We start from the raw sequence: 18953 nt of genomic DNA, 5'->3' as shown, positions 1-18953 counted from the left end.
TGCTGCATAAAGAAAGGAATGGGATTTTGTGATCTTAAAGATGAGAAATGGGGGGGACGGGACCCTGCAGGTTAAGAAGGAAGGAACGAAAACCTGGCTTTTGATGGAAATAATGTAGAAATAAAGGTAAAATTGGGATCTCATGACTATGCAGTGAACTAGGTTTAGCAGTGGTAGGAATTGTGGGATTAGTGATGTGTATTTTTCAGCATAGTTAATTGCCTTTTGAGCTTGTCCAGTGTCACAAGAAAGGATATATGTTGTTCAGTTACTGAGCCAAAGTGACTTGTTCTGCATATCTTGGCTTCTTAGGATGAGTTTCAATTTGAGTTTTGAAATTCTGCAATATTAAGAATGGCATTTTATGTAATCTTGTACAAAAACTCAAGCTATAATAATTTATCAGTGTTAAATGTGACTGAACTTGATAGCCTTGTATGTGATAGCCTATGCAGTTATCTCAGTTCAGAGTGTCAAAATCCTATGGCTTATTAGGAATAACCTCCAATGCTGTTGTGATTTTTTAAATGTGATCCTCAAAGGAAAACAATTCACACATCATATATTCAAAGTACATGAATAACATGCTATTTCACCTCTATAGCTTTGTGTTTTTTGTTCCTGGAGGCTGTTAAGTGAGTGTTTTATTAAGCAACAAGTTGTTGGGTTATGTTGTAAGGCACACAGCCAAAACACTATCTGTCAACTGCAAGCAACATTGCTTGTGATGTGCTGGGTGGAGTTGAGCAATTACGAAATCTTCAGCTTGGCTTCCTAGTTGGCAGCTTTAACTGTTCTCTTAAGGGTGCATACGGTGGAAGACAGGAGTGCCTGGTGTGCTCTGGTCCATGGGGTTACAAAGAGTCAGACATGATTAAACAACAAAAGGGTGCATAACTTGCTAGAATTTTTTTCCTTCAAGGTTTGCAAAGCCAGGCAATGGACTTTATTGGGGATTCTCCTTGGGAGGTGGGTTGTCTTTTGTTTGCCTAGCCTACTGGTCAAGCCAACCTACCTTCCACAGACTTATCCTGGCAACCCCTGCCCCCAAGGAGTGTGTCAGCTTCATTGCCGTTGCCGGTGCTTGAAGCTGCCCAAGCGCCTTATCATAACAGTGTCCAAGGTAATTCCTCTGGAAAGGCTGGTGGGGAGGTAGGAGGCTGGTTGGCTGCTTGGAGACACTCAAATCACTCTGTGGCAGCAGAATCCAAATCTCTGGCAATAATTTGTGTGTGCATGTGGGGTGGGTTGGCTGACTTTGCCCAGGTGACCAAGCCTCTCTAGGTGCCATGGGAGGTGGTGGGATGGTAATCCTTCACACTTGCAGGGAAGTCTGGTCTTTTGTAAAAGCATGACACTGTACTGACCACAGCAGGTGGTCAGTAAAAGAGCATTTGGGATGTTGCCAGTGTAATGTGGGAGGTATACGTTGCCAAATCATAATTATGTAGACCACAGACTTTACTAAATACCTCCATACTTCAGGACTGCTATTACTTAGTGACTTTCTTCCTTCATACGTAGTATGTCCTGGATAGTGGAGCTTACCATGAAAAGTGGAGAAATTTTCAAAAAGTTGCATAAAGCCACTCTTAGGGAACTTTCACATAAAATACCGTATTTTTTGCTCTATAAGACTCACTTTTCCCCTCCTAAAAAGTAACGGGAAATGTGTGTGCGTCTTATGGAGCGAATGCAGGCAGCGCAGCTATCCCAGAAGCCAGAACAGCAAGAGGGATTGCTGCTTTCACTGCGCAGCGATCCCTCTTGCTGTTCTGGCTTCTGAGATTCAGGTTTTTTTTCTTGTTTTCCTCCTCCAAAAACTAGGTGCATCTTGTGGTCTGGTGCGTCTTATAGAGCGAAAAATACGGTATATAGTAGGTTATGGGATTGTTCAGACAAACCCATGCCTCTTTGCTTTGCCCTCAGATTTGTGTCCTCGTATTGCTGTTTCTCATTTATGTTACTCATCTGCTTATAGCTGTGATTCTTAGGAAGATAGATCAGCTCATGAGTACTGGAATTTCAATTGCTGAGCAAACACTTTCAAAATACTTTGCAGTTCTTGCCTAAGATCTAACACGAAGCAGGAATTCTGGATCACGTAGAATCTGCATCAGCCCTTGAGGCGACTCTGAGGATGGAAGGAGTTGAACTTAAAGAAGAGTGGCAAGATGAAGACTTTCCAAGGTAAGGAGTAGCTGTGGCAGGGCTTGATTTGCTCTGGAGCATATCTTCAGAAAGTGGTTTGGCTTGTCCCTAAAAGGTGTTTGTCAGTTGTAGCCAAGGGAGGTACTGCTTCCTATGTGTTCTGTGTTCATATGGCTCTGTAAGCCTAATCTTCTGCCCTCTTTTTATGTTGGGGATATTTTACATATTCAGCTATGAATTTAAATTACATTATTTCAAAAGCAGGCTCAGGAAAAATGCGCAGTTTATCTTTGCACTTACATTCTTGTCTTGTGTACATATACACACTTGCCACATGATTTGAAGCTGACTGCAAAGGTTCAGCATAGAGGTAATAAAATTTTGCTTTACCATTTTTTTTCAAACTGTGTCTTGAGATTTTAAAGAGCTTGCAACTTTTCAAGGTCCTGAAAGAGTGTTTTACTCCAAAGCATTCTAACCTACAATTAAGAGTTTTGCACCACTGAGCACTGGAGACTGTTCTCCATTTCATTTTGTTCATTTGAGGTCCTTCCCTCCCTGCTCTTTTTTCTGCCCTGCAACTCTCCTCACCTGATATAATGGGCAGGACATGCTTTCTTATTGCAGGATGGTCTGGCACTGCCAAGGCTGATGCAAGCTGCTCACCAGCTGTTGCAGCTCTTTAGCCCTTAGAGTTGGAATGCCAGTGTGCAGACATTCAGCCACCTGATGGGCCATCTAGCTATAGGTTATGATTTTTTTAAAAAAGAGGAATCCTTTTGTGACTCATCAGGCTGAATTTTCTGCAGCACTCTGCAGCACACAATTTGGTGTGTGCCTAGCACTGACTACCACAAGGGTTGGTTAAATCCCAGTTGCTAACTCTTTGGGGCTTGCGTCACATTTTGTAGAATTGTAGAGTGAGAAGGGAACCCAAGGGTCATCTAGTCCAACCCCTACAATACAAGAATCTTAGCTAAAGCATTCATGACAGATGGTCATCCAACCTCTGCTTAAAATCCTCCAAGGAAGGAGAGTCCACCACCTCTTGTGGGAGTCTGCTCCACTGTAGAACAGCTTTTACCACCAGAAAGTTCTTTATGATGCTTAGTTGGAATCTCCTTTCTTATAACTTGAAGCCAATGGTTCTGGTTGTACCCTCCAGAGCAGGAGAAAACAAGCCTGCTCCAACTTTCATGTGATAGCCCTTCAGATATTTGACGATGGCTATCATATCTCCCTCAGTCTCCTCTTCCGGGCTAAACATCCCCAACTCCTTCAACCATTTCTCATAAGACTTGGTTCCCAGAGCCTTGATCATCTTGGTTGCCCTCCTCTGCACATGTTCCAGATTGACAATATCCTTCTTAAATTGTGGTGCCCAGAATTGAACGCAGTATTCTAGATGTGGTCTGACCAAGGCAGAATAGAGTGGTACTATTACTTCCCTTGATCTGGACACTACTCTTGATGCAGGCTAGAATAGCATTAGCATTTTTTGCTGCCCATCCTATTGACTCATGTTCCGCTTGTGGTCCACTAAGACCCCTAGATGCTTTTCACATGTGCTCCTAGTAACCCAGGTGCCCCCCCCATCCTATATTTGTGCATCTGGTTCTTCCTGCCTAAATGCAGAGCCTTACATTTGTCCCTCTTGAAATTAATTTTGCTAGCTTGCACCCAGTTCTCCAGTCTGTTAGGGTTATTTTGAATTCTGATTCTGTCTTCTGCGGCATTAGCTACCTCTCCCAATTTGGTGTCATCTGCAAATTTGATGAGCATCCCCTTAATTCCTTCATCCAAGTTGTTTTTTTAAGATGTTGAACAACAACAGGCCCAGGACAGAACCCTGCAGAACCACTTGTCACTTTTTTCCAGGATGATGAGGAACCATTAAGAGTACTCTTTGGGTTCACAGTCAGTCAATCAGCTACAGATCCACCCAAAGCTGGTGTCTGGATGCTGTGTAAGAAGTGATTGGGCACTGATAGAGATGTGAAAGATGGAGGGGGGTGAGGAAAGATTTTTCTACTGGGTCCCCCCCCCCCCCAATCTCTACTGAGCACTATTCCTCATTGTTTCCTCTTTGTTTTTTACTGTCCCAGACCTCTACCAGAAGATGACCATATTGATGATATGTCAGATCCTGCTGAAAGAGGGGACCAACCTGGTAAGTTTAGTATAAAGGAATATATGGTTCTACATATGACTTTGGACTTCAGTTCACATAATCCCTAGTCAGCATGGGAGGTGGAGTCCATTAGCATCTGGGGGACCACAGGTTTCTCATTCCTACTCTTCCCCAGGGGTCACCCGTGTGGGACCTGCAGGTGCCAGTGTGCCCATAACTTGGTAAAGGTGTAGGTAAATATCCCCTTAAAAATCAATAATGCCTGAGAAACTATTTGCTGTTCCTGCACAGTTCCTGTTCGTACTGCCTCAGCCTCCTCTACATCGGTCACTCCCCCACTCCTGAAAACAGGATTGGGCATCTATCATCCCATTCATTCAGTACAGAGGAGATGTTCAAATGGCTTTTCTCTGGGAGCAAGTGCAGTGGTGGCTGAGGCAAGTGCCTTTTCTCCACAGATGGGTGGCTGACAGGGGGTTATACTTGCACCATTTTGTGGTCTTGCACTCCCCGTGGCCCCCCTCTGTTTTGTTGGCCACTTCTGATGCTGGGTAAATCTGACAGAAAATGAAACTGGAAAATAAAGTGCTCTGGATTAAATATTCAAGGATGGAAGATACTATTTATTTGCTCAGATCTTTAAGGGACAATCTTCAGTCATTTTTTTATTTTATTTATTTTTTATGTAGGAAAGTTTTGACTGTTTAACTGTAACAGAAGGCTGCTACTCACTCTTCTGAGTGACTCCTGTTTGTCAAATAGTAGGAGCATAGAGGGCTGCCTTATACTAAATCAGACCATTGCTCCATCTAGTTCAGGACTGCATTAGTATATAATGAACTGTTTGCAGAACTATACACAGTATGTTAGCTACACCTCTTTAAAAAGGGCGATTGAAACTGTAGCATAATGCTTATGCTGTTTGTTTAAAAAAGTTTTCACTTACTAATGTTTGAGTTTGGTTTACATAGTCTTGGAGTATGCTTTCATCATTCTGTTTCTTTTAATAACTTAATCTGTATTTGGTGGGGGTATATGGCCGTCACTGGCTTTAACGTGTCTTATAGAATAAACTTCCCTTTCCAATTTATTAGAAGTGAATGGCAACAAAGTTAAGAAGAAACTATTGGCTCCAAATATAAACTTAACTCTGGATTGCAGTGAAGAATCAATTTTGTCTGACTTGGATGAGAGCGGGGATATTGATCTGGACGATATGGACACACCGTCTGAAAATAGCAATGAGTTTGAATGGGAAGGTAAGACTTGACTCTGTCTAAGCCTTGTGCATATGTATTTCCTCTGTTTCTTTTGTCAGCATTGTTGATGAGTGGAGCTGTTCTGTGTGGTGGCTGGCCCACTGGGTTTCTGGTCACTGCTGCTGGTTTCTGTAGCCTGCTGTGGCCTGTTTGCAAGGATGATAAAAGCCCTCCATATCAAATTGTGTACAGCTGGCATGGGCAGAACTTTGGATCGTGTGATCTGCTTTTTTTTAAAGCTAGAATCTAAGGGCCCAGCAACCAGAGCCTGCTCACATTTGTCAGGTTGGGGTAGGACACTGTGGGCATTGCTGTGCCAGCTAGTAAAATGTATAGGGTGGAAGTTCTAAAAGCAGGTGGTAGTTAGTTGTTTTGTAATTGTATGCTTGTTTTTTTCAAACTGACATAGCTACCGCTTTGCTTCAAGGCTGCTAGTGGCGTCTTTAGTTTAATTTATAAACAAATGCTACTGATATGAAGGGGAACAGAAGTTATTTTTGCTCAGCACAGGATTTTCCAGCTGGTACAAAACTGACACTGATGATAGCTCTTGAATCAATTGTGTACCAATGGTTCAGTAGAGATTTCAGAAAGGGGCCTCTTTACTTCAAAGTTATTGAGTTGCTCAAAGCAAGAGACTAGACTTCAGCTTTGGTGCATCCTGCAGCCGATGATTGTGGTGGCATATTGCTTATTTGTATGAGCTTTTCAAATGTGGGGTGAGAAGTTCGCAGCTCTAGGTACTTAGACTTAGCAGTTCGCTGGGCTGAAGAGAGGCTGGAGTTGTTCGTTGTTGGAATAAGGTTTCTGTCTTTTCTCTTCTCTTTAATGCGGCTGTCTGCGTTTTCCTGGAAGGATAGTTTCCATTAACAACTCTGTCTTGGAAACAAACTACTAACATGCTGCAGTAGTTTTTTCACACCTCTGTGGTAAGGTTTGTGTTACTGAAATTAATTTGACAAAGCCGTGAGGATGATGTATTCTTCAGGACACTTCCCAAGTCCTGCTTAGTTTGGATTGAAATCTCTATTTTGCATGTCTGTCACTAATCATTGTGTTGAGATGATTCACTAAAATCAATGGGGAAATAATAGGTGAAGGGTAGATATCTAGGGCTGTCAACTGATCAAAGGGTTTGGGCATTATTTTAATTCACAAACTGATTTGGAATATCAAAATAAGTGTTGTATTGAACTAATTGCATATATGTAATCATTGCCTGATTAAAGGTATATCCACCTCAAGACTGTGGTCTCTTTTACAGGGGACAGCGATGATTTACCAAAATAGATTCTTTTCTGATCAGAGGACTAGTTGTTTAAGCTTCAATATATATTTACGGGTTTGGAAAGGAATCACAGCTATGTTCTTTCCATTTAAAAGCAACTCAGCACAATCACTGCTTAACTGCTTAGTCAAAATGCAACCCAAACAATTTGTAGATATGTTTCTTGACACTTCCTTCAATATAATGGGCACAGAACTTTTGAAGATTTGGGGCATACAGGGAAGCAACGAACCTACTTTGTCTAATCTGTGATTCACTGTAACAGTATTGTAATTCCTTTTTTAAAAACAAAAATCTCTGAGCAGATGATCTTCCAAAGCCGAAAACTACAGATGTGATTCAAAAAGGATCGTTGCAAGAATATGCAGCATCAGATGAAAAAGAGGAGGAACGGCGATGGCGGATGTTTCGGATTGGAGAACAAGATCACAGGGTGGATATGAAGGCAATTGAGCCATATAAGAAAGTGATCAGTCATGGAGGTGAGAATAGTGACAGTCCCCCACCCCCCCAAAAAAGAATTGCAGGATGCCTGAAGAAAAAGCATAACAATTAGATTTTTCTTCTTCTTTCTAGGTTATTATGGTGATGGGTTAAATGCAATCGTTGTATTTGCTGTTTGCTTCATGCCGGAAAGCGGGCAGCCAAACTACAGATACTTAATGGATAATCTCTTTAAGTGAGTTGTACTTGTTGAATGCATGAACCTGCCTTATTCCAAGTCAGACCTCTGATCCCTGCGTTTCCTCCCATGTCAGAGGCAGAATGCTTGCAAGTGGTGGAGGTGGAAGCAGACAGCAGGAGAGGGCCATTGTGGCCCTTTCTTGCCGGGGACATTGGCTAGCCAGAGTGCTGGGCTAGATAGGCCATTGGTCTGAATGAGCAGGCCTCTTCTCAGGATGATCTTTCCTTAACCCAACCTGAAGAAGCTTCTGCCTTAGCTCTTGCAAAGTCCTCCTACCCTTCCAGTGGGAGATGCCAGGGAATGCCTAGAGACCTTTTTCATGCCAAGCGCGTGAGTGATGACCTCTCAGACTACAAATACAATTTTGGCTTTCATTCCTGACTCAGTTTTACATGTTCCTTAAAAGGAACTGCTGCCTGATTAACAGAGCGCAGGAGAGGGATGCAGTGGCCATAAGGTGGGGGAAGATAGCACAAGAAACCTCACTGTCTGTCTCTCCTCCCACCCCCAAACAGGTATGTTATTGGCACACTAGAATTGTTAGTAGCAGAGAACTACATGATCGTTTACCTAAATGGTGCAACCACACGGAGGAAGATGCCTAGTCTAGGCTGGCTCAGGAAGTGTTACCAACAGATTGATAGGAGGTAAGAAGAATTTGAGTTGCAGCCAGCTGCATAACACATGACAATTCTTTTAAAGTGTTATTTACTTCTGTCAAGTGATGTAAGACAGCTCTGTTGTCACATCCTTTGTGATTTGGGTTCCATACTCCCAGGGCAGAAGTAGTGCTGGTGCTTAAGGTGGCGTGTTCTCATGAAGAGAAAAAACCTTCTATGAAAATGTGGTAGAGCCCGTTTCTACACAGTGTTGAGCATAGTTCTGAAGAAACTTTCAGAAGAGTGGACTATAAAACCTAGAAAGCTATTTATACTGAGCCAGGATGTTGCTCCGTATCGTCTACACTGACTGCCAGCAGTTCTCCAGCGTTTAAGGCAGGAACCTCCCAGCCCTCCAAGGGGATGCAAGGGACCGTCCGCGTGTAAAGCAGATACTTTTCCGCTGAGCTACTGTATAGAATTGTTTCTGTTCTCTATCCTAGAAGGAAAAGTCATATTGGATACTAGATGTCATTAGTGTCCATCTTGAATGTCTTGCTAGGCAGGCGTCTCGCATTTCTTCAGCAGCTTGGATAACAGGGTGACTAAGCGCCAGTTTGGAGGCCTGAAACAGCCCCCAAAAGCAAATGTCCCTGACACCCCCCTTTGTTCTGGCAACTAGGTTGAGGATGCAGGTGTATGGGTTCACCTCTGCCCTTGTCCCAGAATGGCTCTCCATTCCATTCCTATCTCCTGCCCAGGAAACATGGCAAGAGCCTGTCTCTGCAGGTATGGGGACACGCTCCCTCAAATCACCTGAGCATAACTGTGACTTTGCTATTTTAGTCTAATTCTAATGCTGATCCCAGACTCACTAGGAGTTTCTTTCTGGCTTACACCTAGAGTAGAGCACTAGCAACGTTCAGTGTCTGCTAGTATCTAGGCTTTGTTATTTTCCTCTTGCTTCTCTTGTTGATTGCATCTTTTTAATATTTTGATTGAACTTTAGGTTAAGGAAAAACCTGAAATCATTAATAATTGTTCATCCTTCCTGGTTCATTAGAACACTTCTGGCAATCACAAAACCTTTTATTAGGTAACACCCATAATACTTACTCCATTTTTTCAGTACTGGTACGTTTAGCATTTCAACAGTAACAGTGTCTTTTCTGTTCTTTTTTTCTAGCTCAAAATTCAGCCAAAAAATCAGATATGTCTTTACTTTGGCAGAGCTGGCAGAACTCGTCCCCATGGAATACGTTGGCATACCTGAATGCATAAAACAGTAGGTTGCTGGTTCCATGTTCATAATCCCAAAAATGAAACATAAATGCTCAATAACAGAGCAATCCAAACTTTTAGGAAACAGACACCGCTATATGAAGAGCCCTGCCAGCTCACAGTGGCTATTATGAGGTTGAAGGAGCAGTGTTTTCCCCTGTGCCCAAAAGTGATTCCAGCTGGCATAGTTGAGGGCCTTTTGTGCACATGTGATTGTGTCCAGGGACAAGGGGGCTTGGGATCCTGTGACTGCATTGCATTCTTGGAGGTCCCTTCCAACCCTGTGATTCTGTGACTTTGCTGCCACCTCTGGCATGTCCACAACACACCCCATATTCAGCCTTACCACTGTTGGAGCACCACCATTGTGCCAACAGCAGTGGTGGTGTTGTGAAGCCACTACAGTGTGAGAAGCAGTAGATCTTTTCCTCTTCCAGTGGAGAATGAGGTCTGCATCTTCCCTCCCCAAGTCTCCAGTCCTATACTTGGTTGGCACAAGCTCCATTGAACTCTATGGGATTTACTTCTGGGTAGACATGTATATAACTGCACTCTGAGTTTTTTAAAAAGTTAAAATGCTTTCCTCAGCCAATATTTCCTCCCAGTGCAGCTGGTAGTCAAAGTGAAGGTACAGTATAAGTTGGGTTATGTGCAAGGAGGCATAATTATGTCCCACAGCAATTGGTAGTACTGCCAGAGCTGGTGTGGGGAAGCTATACACTTCCTAGATGCTGTTAGACTAACTCCTAGCAGCCTCAGTCAGGATGGCTGGTAGTCAGACATGACAAGGGTTGTTGTTCAGCCACATCTGAAGGGTGACATGTTTCTCCAGAGGGAGCAGAAGGACTTGGGGGCTGCCTCTGGCATCCCCCCTGGACTTTGGCCTCTATCTCAGTTCAGCAGTAAAATGTTCTGCTGCTTAGGTATATGATTTAGGGTTGGTAAGCTATGTAAAGCCCAAGACTTTAAAAGCCCTCCACCCACTGTGATCTCTGCTCAAGAAAATAACAGAATTGTTACTCATTAATAACCCAGTGATATTGCCTTATGAACTTCCTTGCACCTAAAAGACATCTGGGGACTTAGAAAACACTGGTCCTTTGGCCTTGGGTGCAAAGGTAGCTTAGTGTGACCAAGAAACACAACTGGGACAGGGTGATAGGGGTGGGCATGGTAGGGATGGGGGTGCCCTGGGTCAGAAAGCCCAGGTCTCAGAGAAGATAGAACAGTCTGTTTATTACCTCTGTTTGTTCAGAGGTTGACAGCTTATTTATTGATGGTCTGTACTTACTTTTGACTCACACGACATGTACACACGCCAAAACTCTTAGGATTGCTTTAATGGTTTTAAAGTGACCAACAGGGAAGCTGACTAAACAGTGCTGGGCAGCAAATGATCTGGTATGGGAACTGAAATTTGGAAGATCCTACAAATGAGGCTTGCTTGTGCCAGCTTCTTAGTGACTCCCCACCCCCACCCCGTCTTCCAAGGCTGTTATAAGAGCATATGTCTGAGAGATTCCTGCACCACAATGGCTCTCTTGGTTGCCAGACTGGGATAGCCCAGATTCAAACCCTTACTCAGCCATGAAGCTCATTGGATGACCTTGGGCAAAGCACTCTCTTTCTGCCTAATCTACCTCACAAAGGGAGTGGGTGCCCAGGTACTTTTGGAGAAAGAGCAGGATACAAATGTGATAAGGATTTTATAATAGTAGTGTTTCCTATCACTTTCTATGTGCTTCACATACATGACACAAAAGGAAAACTGAATAGGGAAGGAAGAGGAAAGTTTTTGAGTAGCTCATCCTCTGCTGGCCAAATGAATGGGACCAGGTTGGTCTCCTCCTTGCCATGATGGCCTTCTTAGGACACGGGGTTCAGCCTCCCAGTGGCCCTGGGCAGAGTGTGCCTCCCCTCATCTCTTCAATCCAACTGGCAGCTGGAGCAGAGTGTTCTTTTCATGCAGGGAGGGAGGCACACAGAGCCATCTTGCAGCAGGCATAGTACTTTTACTAGAGAGAAACTAAATGCCTTTACTTTTGTCCACCTTAGCATTATTGTGTAAAGCCCTTGCCCAAGACAGGTGCTGTTAGCTGGATTTTGCTGGTATACGGAACTGCATCTTATTTACTAAAAAAACATTTTCCCCACTAAGGTATGAAGAAGAAAAATTTAAAAAGAAACCCAAAAGGTATATGCACATCTTGATCAGGGCTGTATCTAATCTAGCCAACTTTGCACTGTGCTGAATGTTGGGATATATTTGGCTTGCTGGGCTGCCTGCTGCTTGTATGAATGAACATGCACCCATTGTGCCACTGTGTGTGTGGGTGTCTCTGGCTAGCTTATGCTGTGCTGTTCACATAATGTTGTGCAAATGGCTCGTTGCTTCAGAAGGAAGCCGAGTAGCCAAAAGGCTAAAGCATTTGCTGTCTAATTATAGCGCTAATTGTCAAACCTAGAACTACAATTTTCCGCTTTAGGAAGTTGGAGAGCAATTGCTGCAAAATACATTCTTAATTCTAGGTGGAGAGTGACTGTGACTCAGCAGTCACTGAAATTCAAAATTGCTTTAATTTGCATTGTCACAGTCTAAACTGGCTGAACACCATAAAGGGGAAGAGGGCTTTGTGCTGCCTGTATTTGCTATGTCTTTTTCTTTTTTTTCTTTTGTCTTATCCATGCATGCTGGGGTTCTCTGGTGCTCAAGAAGTGCATGGCCTGCTAATAAACGTATCTCAGCAACTTCTTCACTTCACAAAATATTGTCCAGTCCAGAGCACCAACTGTTACTCTTGCCACTAACAATTTCACTTGATCCAGAATGTGCCCATGCTGTATAATGATTCCAAATGCCTATTTGTGAAGATGATTTTTTTGGGGGGGAGGGGTTGTTCCCTTGCAAAGAAGGGAGCAAACTGCTACTTAGCAAGACAGACCTACTCTCTCTTCAGAGCTATATCACAAAACAAAAGGATAAACCTGGGGAAGGGGCTATGTGTACATCAGGATTCTGAAACAGATTGCAAAAATGCTTCCCCACATTTAATTCAACCCTTTGTAGCATTAGAAGGAATTTGCGCAGCCAGTCTGTATGGGTTGCACACAAGGTTTTTGCATCAGGCACAGCATTGCTTTGAGGCAAAGCTCAGCTTTTGGTGTCTGAACTGCCCAGCAGTGCTGCCCTTTCCCCTTAAAATGAAACTTGGACTACATTTAAAATGAGCTCACTGAAATCCACTTCTCATTTGCTGTGTTGGTCTTTGCCTCCACAACTGCCATTCATTGACCCGGTTTGCATGTAATGTCACGCCGTGGCTGAGAGTGAGTGTACTCAAGGGAAGGCCACAGGTGCTTTGCTTCTCTCCTGGTCCTGCTGCTGTTGTGGAACCCTGAGCTAAGCCATGGTTTTTCATAACATTTGCATTCATACCTGTGCTCATAGTTTGTCTTTCTCCTGATGAACCATGAGCTGCAGCTAAGGTTTGATTTTTGGGAAGGTGCAGAGTGGCCACAGTTTCTAATGGGAGTATCTGCATGCTTATGCATTCATGCTTAGCCATGGTTTGACCTAATGCTGCATGCAAACTGGGCCTTTGACTTAACACACAGACCCCCAATAAACTTCCCACTGTTGTGGAGGAGGAGGTTCTTCACCATAGCTTAAACCAGGGAGAGGTGGAATAAGAGATTTGATACCATTTTCTTGGAGCAGTGAAGGGTTTCAAACATTGATATTTGGAAGACCTCTGATTTGCTGCTTCTGCCTTTCCTCTAAAAATCTGACATAACTTAAATATTAAACTTCACCACCAACTGTGGAAAGGAGAGGGAAATACATGTGAGGAAGAGAACAGGCTTCATACCAAATCAAATCATTAGCTCATCTCGGTCAGTATTGCCTACACTGGCTGGCAGTAGCTCTTTAAGATTTAAAGCAAAAGACATGCCCAGCCCTATCTGGAGATGCTTGTGATTCTGCACACAAAGCAGGTGCTCTGTCACTGAGCTGCAGCCCTGTCCCAGCAAGACTGGTTAGAAACTTGGTATGGATGCAACCGTTCCAAAACTTGGCATGCCTCATTGGCTGCCTATCAGTAAATTCAGAAATTAGTTTTTTTCAAGGCAAAAATACCCTTTATAAAGTTGACTTTCTTGGAGCCCTAGACATCTAGATATACTAACTATAAGGAATGTTTCACACCACTATATGCTGGCCAAGCTGAGTTTGCCACAAGAGTCTACACTCAACATGGAGCTCCAGTGACCCCAAGTACATGTTGAGTTAACAGGGAGAGATGTCATTATACACAAACTACTAGGGATTTCATTCAGTAGGGTCACGTGCAATGATTCAGTTCTGTGTGGTTGTAGGTCTTGGTCTGAATAAACTGAGGATAAATGAAGGAAGTGGTATCTTCACTGCTTTTTTCCCGGGGGGACGCAGGGGTACGCATACCCCAAACATTTTGTGAATCTAAGTTTGGCCCCATTGAGGGGCAGTATTTCAATATGAGTAGGAAAATGAGAGTACACCAAAAGATTTTTTAAAGAAAAAAAGCACTGGGTATCTTACTGTATTGTGTTCTATTTTTTCATTTTCCTGTTAATTGTCATTTTTTAAAAGTCACATTGTATTCTCCTTACAAGTTCTAATTCATTATTTTGAGGGGAAACTTGCTGCTGTACTTGTGCCTAACAGCTTTGCTTCAATTGCAAAGTAGTAAGCATTACTCTCCCCCCGCCAAAGAATTTTAAATTTCTACACCCTGGTTGAAAATAGAGTTTAACATTTCCCTCCCCCCCCCCTTCTGTCTGATGAGCAGAATTGACCAAGAGCTTAATGGGAAACAGGAGCAGAAGACCGAACAGTGAAGTATTTTATTTTATTTTTGGTGTGTTTTGGAGTCCAACCAAGACTGAAGAAAGTGCTGATGGAATGACGTCTTGCATGATCAAAACCTGTTCGGAGGAGGAGGAGGAGGAGAACTGCCTGCCTCTGGACTTTTACCTAATGGACTACTCGCTGCTGAAAGAATTTTCAAGTCCAGGCTAGACGTTTTTGACACTTAATAGCTGCCTGTTCTATACTGCAGTATCGCAAAGCATCATAGGAAGCAGCCATGGGTTTTTTTAATCCTAAATGATGCTTAGTAAATATTTATATGCTTAAATGTTAAGGAAAGAGATAATATATATTTTTATGACTTCTCAAAACAATTATAATGTTTATCTGCAAAACCCTCGCAGGTAAGCCATGCTATAAAAGACTGTTTCATTTATTTGATAATAAAAGTGCATGGCAATTTCCTATAAATGGTCAAACACTTCTTGCCAGACCGAAAGAAAAGCAAATCAACATGACCTCATTGATTCTTGCATAAACACGGAGGTTCTTTTGTTTCCCATGTTGGGTATAACCTGCTTGCAGAGGTGTCCTTGGCACAAAAAAGACACTGGCTGAGTTGTCTTAGTTTCTTTGGCCAGAGGGCTTTTTATATTTGGTCTGGAATGGCTGCGCTTCTGAAACAGATGGATATTCTGAAACAAGGAACTCAGGGTGCTTAGATGTGCGTGTGTTACAGCCCTGATTTCCAGATTGGGTACAAAGAACCATATTGGTATAGGTGAACCACCCTTGGAACAATAGGTGCCTCCCAGTCAAGCTGGAGATCAAGGTTGGAATTGCATTTTGTAAGGAACACAGGGCTGTTGCCCCCAAATGGTGTGCCCCTCCTGCAGTGTTGAAGTCCCCCTCCCCCCATGACATGCAGTACACCTTTTCTCATATCCTGATGTCACTCTGGCTTTCTTGCTCACCAGTAATGTAGGCTGGAGAAACTCGCAGCATGTTGGCATCAGGATATGGTTGGTGTGGTGAATTGCCTGCTGTGGAGAAGGAGAGCTTGGCACAAGTCTGTACTTGGTGGCAGCCCTCTGCTGCTTGTGGGCGCCCTCTGGGTGCTTTGGCTTACAGCTCCCATCAGCCCCAGCCAGCAGGCTTTGTGGCCAGAAAAGGCTCCCATGCACCTTTCACAAGCACTAAATTCACTTTATGTACTTTTTTAAAAAAAGGAGTCTCTATATGTATATAAATTCTGCATGTTCTGAAGCCTTTTCACCTGTGTGCAGAAATTGGCTGCGCTTGTGCGGCGGGATCTATAAACTGCAGACCTAAGCATATGCACTAATTCCTATAAGTTAATCCTCAAAGCAGTTGCCTTGTAGCAGAGATCTTAACACACACTTTGCTGACCATGGAAGACATGGTTTTTAAAAAAGTTTTTGCTTATTCACAACACCGTTGAAAACACCCTTTTGTCTCCAAACTGTTTACTTGGAAATGCCGCCCTTGTGTCAGTGTATGAACTTAGTCAATAAATAGTGTTTTTACAAAGAGGACAATGCGTTTTAATTGGGTGTTTTTCTTACAAAGAGTTCTGGCACTCTTCAGAGTATGTGTTCACAGTTAAAGTGGTGGTAGGTGTGAGTTACTGTCAAGATCCATGGACTTATCAGAGGCTCTTGGGCACCCTGGATCCTAATGTAATGCCGCCGTGTTGGAAATGAATGCTGCTTCTCCATTTATCCTGGAGTGGGGAAGTGTTACCTAAAGGAATTGCAGGACAGTTTTCCTGTGTTGACGCTTATGATGCCTGCTATTTGAGGTGGCAGAGGAGCCACTCTGCAGAATGGAAAACCTGTGTCTAGATCAGTGTTTCCCAACCTTTTTTGGGCAAAGGCACACTTGTTTCATGAAAAAAATCTTGAGGCACACCACCATTACAGCCCCGTGACGTCAGCGCACAGCGTCACGCCGGGAGGGACATGAATTGCTGGCAAATTACATAATCACCTCCTTGAGGGCTGGCTCATCTTCTCCGAAGGCAGAACCCCATTAATTAACAGGACAGACTCACACCATAGCCAAGACGAGGGGGGAAAACCTCAGTCATGCACATGTGGGGGCTAAATGAGGACGAAGACCGGGCAGAGAGCAGGGTTCAAATCACCCCACCTGGCCAGGACAATCCCTGGGTGCTCCCTTGGGCCACTCGCCTGACCCACCTCGCAGGGCTGTTGTTGCGAGGATAACACGGGGAGAACCACGCGCGCCCCCGGGAGCTCCTTGGAGGAGAAATCGGGCGATGAATGCAATGCACGAAATATATGAGAGGCGACCAGGTTTTGCAGGTGAGGGGCCCCCGCCAGCCTCCGCTTCCAACACCCGGCGCAACGACGCCGAAGTTTCCCCCCGGGCTCGGCTCGGGGAGCAGCGCTGCTCCCCCCCGGCTCCCCTTCGCCCTCCCGGCTCTATCTGCCGCCCACTGGGGACCCCCCTCACCTGCCAAGTCCGGAGCGCCGGTGAAAGTTGCATGCATGCATGCAGGGCGCCACGTTGCCATTGCATTGCACTGCACTCCATGCAACGCCTACACGCATGCATTGCCTTGCACGCCCGCCAAGGGGTCTCCCCGCGGTCCGATGCGTCCCCTCCGGCGCGGATGCAGCATTGCAAAAATAAAAACCCCCCGACGCAGCCCTACCTGGGGGGCAGCCTCCGCTGCTCCGCCTCCGCGGGGATCCCTGGGCTCCATCCTGCCGCCCGATCTCCATGGGGGCGCAGGCAGGCTGCATGGGGTCTGCGCGGAAGAGCCCCTGCCCGCCCGGTCGCCGCCGCTGCGCTCATTCCATGGCCGGGAGAAGAGCGCTTCAAACAAAACGCCCGGCCCGCCAGGCCACGCTGGGAAACGTAGTTCGCGCACTCCGCGCGGGCGCGGAGCCCAAGGGCGAGGGGACTACGGATCCCGGCAGCCCCCGCGCCAGGGACGGAGGGGGAGAGGCCGGGTGCAGGGATGGAGGGACGGGTGGGCGAGCGAGTGAGTGAGTGGCAGCCGCCAAGCCTTGGCCGAGAGCCAGGAAGGGCCTCCCCGGAGGAGGAGGAGGAGGAGGGAGGCGCAGAGCGGGAGGGAGGGAGGGAACCCCAGGGGTCATCTAGTGACGGCGCCCCAATCAAAAATTTGACTTAAAAAAAAATAATTGAATTTTTTAATTTTTCCCGCGGCACACCAGGCAACATCTCGCGGCACACTAGTGTGCCACGGAACAGTGGTTGGGAAACACTGGTCTAGATAGATGTTATACACTGACTGTTGCGCTTGCTGTTTGGAAATCTGAAAAACTCGTGGTATGGTATGGTTTATTTATATACCACTTTTTAACTCAAGGCTCCTAAAAGCAGTGAACAACAATATACCGTATATTAATGCAAATAATATATATGATAAATGCACACTGTATCAATCAAAACAAAATAGCACCAGAATTCAGCCATGAATACAGATCATGTAATTAGGACTTGATTCTCACGAGGTGCAGTGCACTGGAGATTGCAGAAATATTCCATTCTACTTTGGTTCTTTGCGAGAGCAAATAAGTCACCAGAATACCCTTGTTGGCATTTCTTTTTACTCATCATGATAGAACCTCTCAAGCTTGGCTGTAGGAATGGGGGAGCTGTGGTCCTCCAGATGTTAGCTGTGCTGGCTGAGGGTGAAGGGCATTGGGAGTCCAGCAACACTCCTGCTCTGTTGCTTAACTTGATGGGGATTTTAGCAGGTAGCCTTAGAGCAGGGGTCAGCAAACTTTTTTAGCAGGGAGTCAATCCACTGTCCCTCAGACCTTGCCGGACTATTTTTTTTTTTTTAATGAACGAATTCCTATGCCCCACAAATAACCCAGAGATGCATTTTAAATAAAAGGACACATTCTACTCATGTAAAAACACACTGATTCCCAGACCATCTGCAGGCCGGATTTAGAAGGCGATTGGGTCATATCCGGTCCCCGGGCCTTAGTTTGCCTACCCATGCCTTAGAGTGAAGGTGGTTTGATTATCCAGGTCCTGCATCCCTACCTGTAGCCCATTGAAAACCTCCTGAAGGCCAGAAGACCCTCTGGAGTGGCGTTCAAGTGTAGTGTGAGGGGTGACAATAAAAAGGAAAGCCAGAACTTCCTGTAGACACACTTGTTTCTCATCTGTTTTACAGCTTCCTAAGGGCTGGTGTTTTGTTCTCTGTTGTGGCATGCTACAAGGCACCTGGAATTTAGAGCAGATTGCCTTTGGAAAAGGTTGAAACAAAATAATAAAAAAATTCCTTCCAGTAGTAGCTTAAGAGACCAACTAAGTTAGTTACTGGTCTGAGCTTTCGTTTTTTTATTTTGTTTTGTTTCGGCTATGGCAAACCAACACGGCTACCTACCTGTAATTTGGAAAACGTTGACACTTTTCTCCTATGCAATATGCTTGCACAAAGTAAAACCAGTGTCTGGGGCCGTATGCACTGAATGGCAGCTGCTGCAATTCGGAAGCGGAGAGAGTGTTGTTTCATGGCCCAGGGGCACCTGGCTGGCCACTGGAGATTAGGATATCTGCCTGGATGGGTCTCTGGCGCGATGCAGCAGGGCTCTTCCGTTCTTCTGACTTTATGTGGCCTCTGCATAAGTAAATGAGACTTGCATCACCAGTTTTCCTTACTCTAAAATGGGGGCAAGT

General features: G+C 44.7%; 1 protein-coding gene and 1 long non-coding RNA gene across 4 annotated transcripts in view; both read left to right on the top strand.

The window, feature by feature from the left end:
• LOC310693704 overlaps positions 1-18953 on the top strand; it is a 354955-nt gene that overhangs the window by 206554 nt on the left and 129448 nt on the right. The gene's annotated exons all lie outside the window — the stretch shown is intronic.
• On the top strand, positions 2041-15794 carry BNIP2 (BCL2 interacting protein 2). 3 transcript variants are annotated; one of them, XM_083476010.1, is made up of 10 exons: positions 2041-2190; positions 4257-4321; positions 5377-5541; positions 7135-7311; positions 7406-7508; positions 8030-8161; positions 9123-9209; positions 9300-9398; positions 11553-11588; positions 14224-15794. In XM_083476010.1, exons 1-10 carry the CDS (start codon positions 2141-2143, stop codon positions 14270-14272), a joined length of 963 nt encoding a protein of 320 aa, XP_083332136.1. In that variant the 5' UTR covers positions 2041-2140; the 3' UTR covers positions 14273-15794. The 3 variants fall into 3 exon arrangements, 2 of the variants coding, with proteins under 2 accessions (XP_083332136.1, XP_083332137.1); XM_083476011.1 differs by lacking the exon at positions 11553-11588 and having other exon boundaries at positions 2063-2190; XR_014519274.1 differs by lacking the exons at positions 11553-11588; positions 14224-15794 and having other exon boundaries at positions 2063-2190; positions 8796-9209.

This window comes from Podarcis liolepis, assembly GCF_965112155.1.
Source record: "Podarcis liolepis genome assembly, chromosome: 14".
Lineage (NCBI taxonomy): Eukaryota > Metazoa > Chordata > Lepidosauria > Squamata > Lacertidae > Podarcis > Podarcis liolepis.
Note: the sequence above shows the minus strand (reverse complement) of the source record. Positions and strands in the feature narration are given on the sequence as shown.

Excerpts from the sequence above, each read along its gene's own strand:
- BNIP2 (XM_083476010.1), top strand. The coding sequence starts at position 2,141 with ATGGAAGGAGTTGAACTTAAAGAAGAGTGGCAAGATGAAGACTTTCCA. Across the intron at positions 8,162-9,122 it reads TACCAACAGATTGATAGGAG|GTTAAGGAAAAACCTGAAAT; the intron begins GTAAGAAGAATT and ends ATTGAACTTTAG. Across the intron at positions 11,589-14,223 it reads TTTAAAAAGAAACCCAAAAG|AATTGACCAAGAGCTTAATG; the intron begins GTATATGCACAT and ends TCTGATGAGCAG.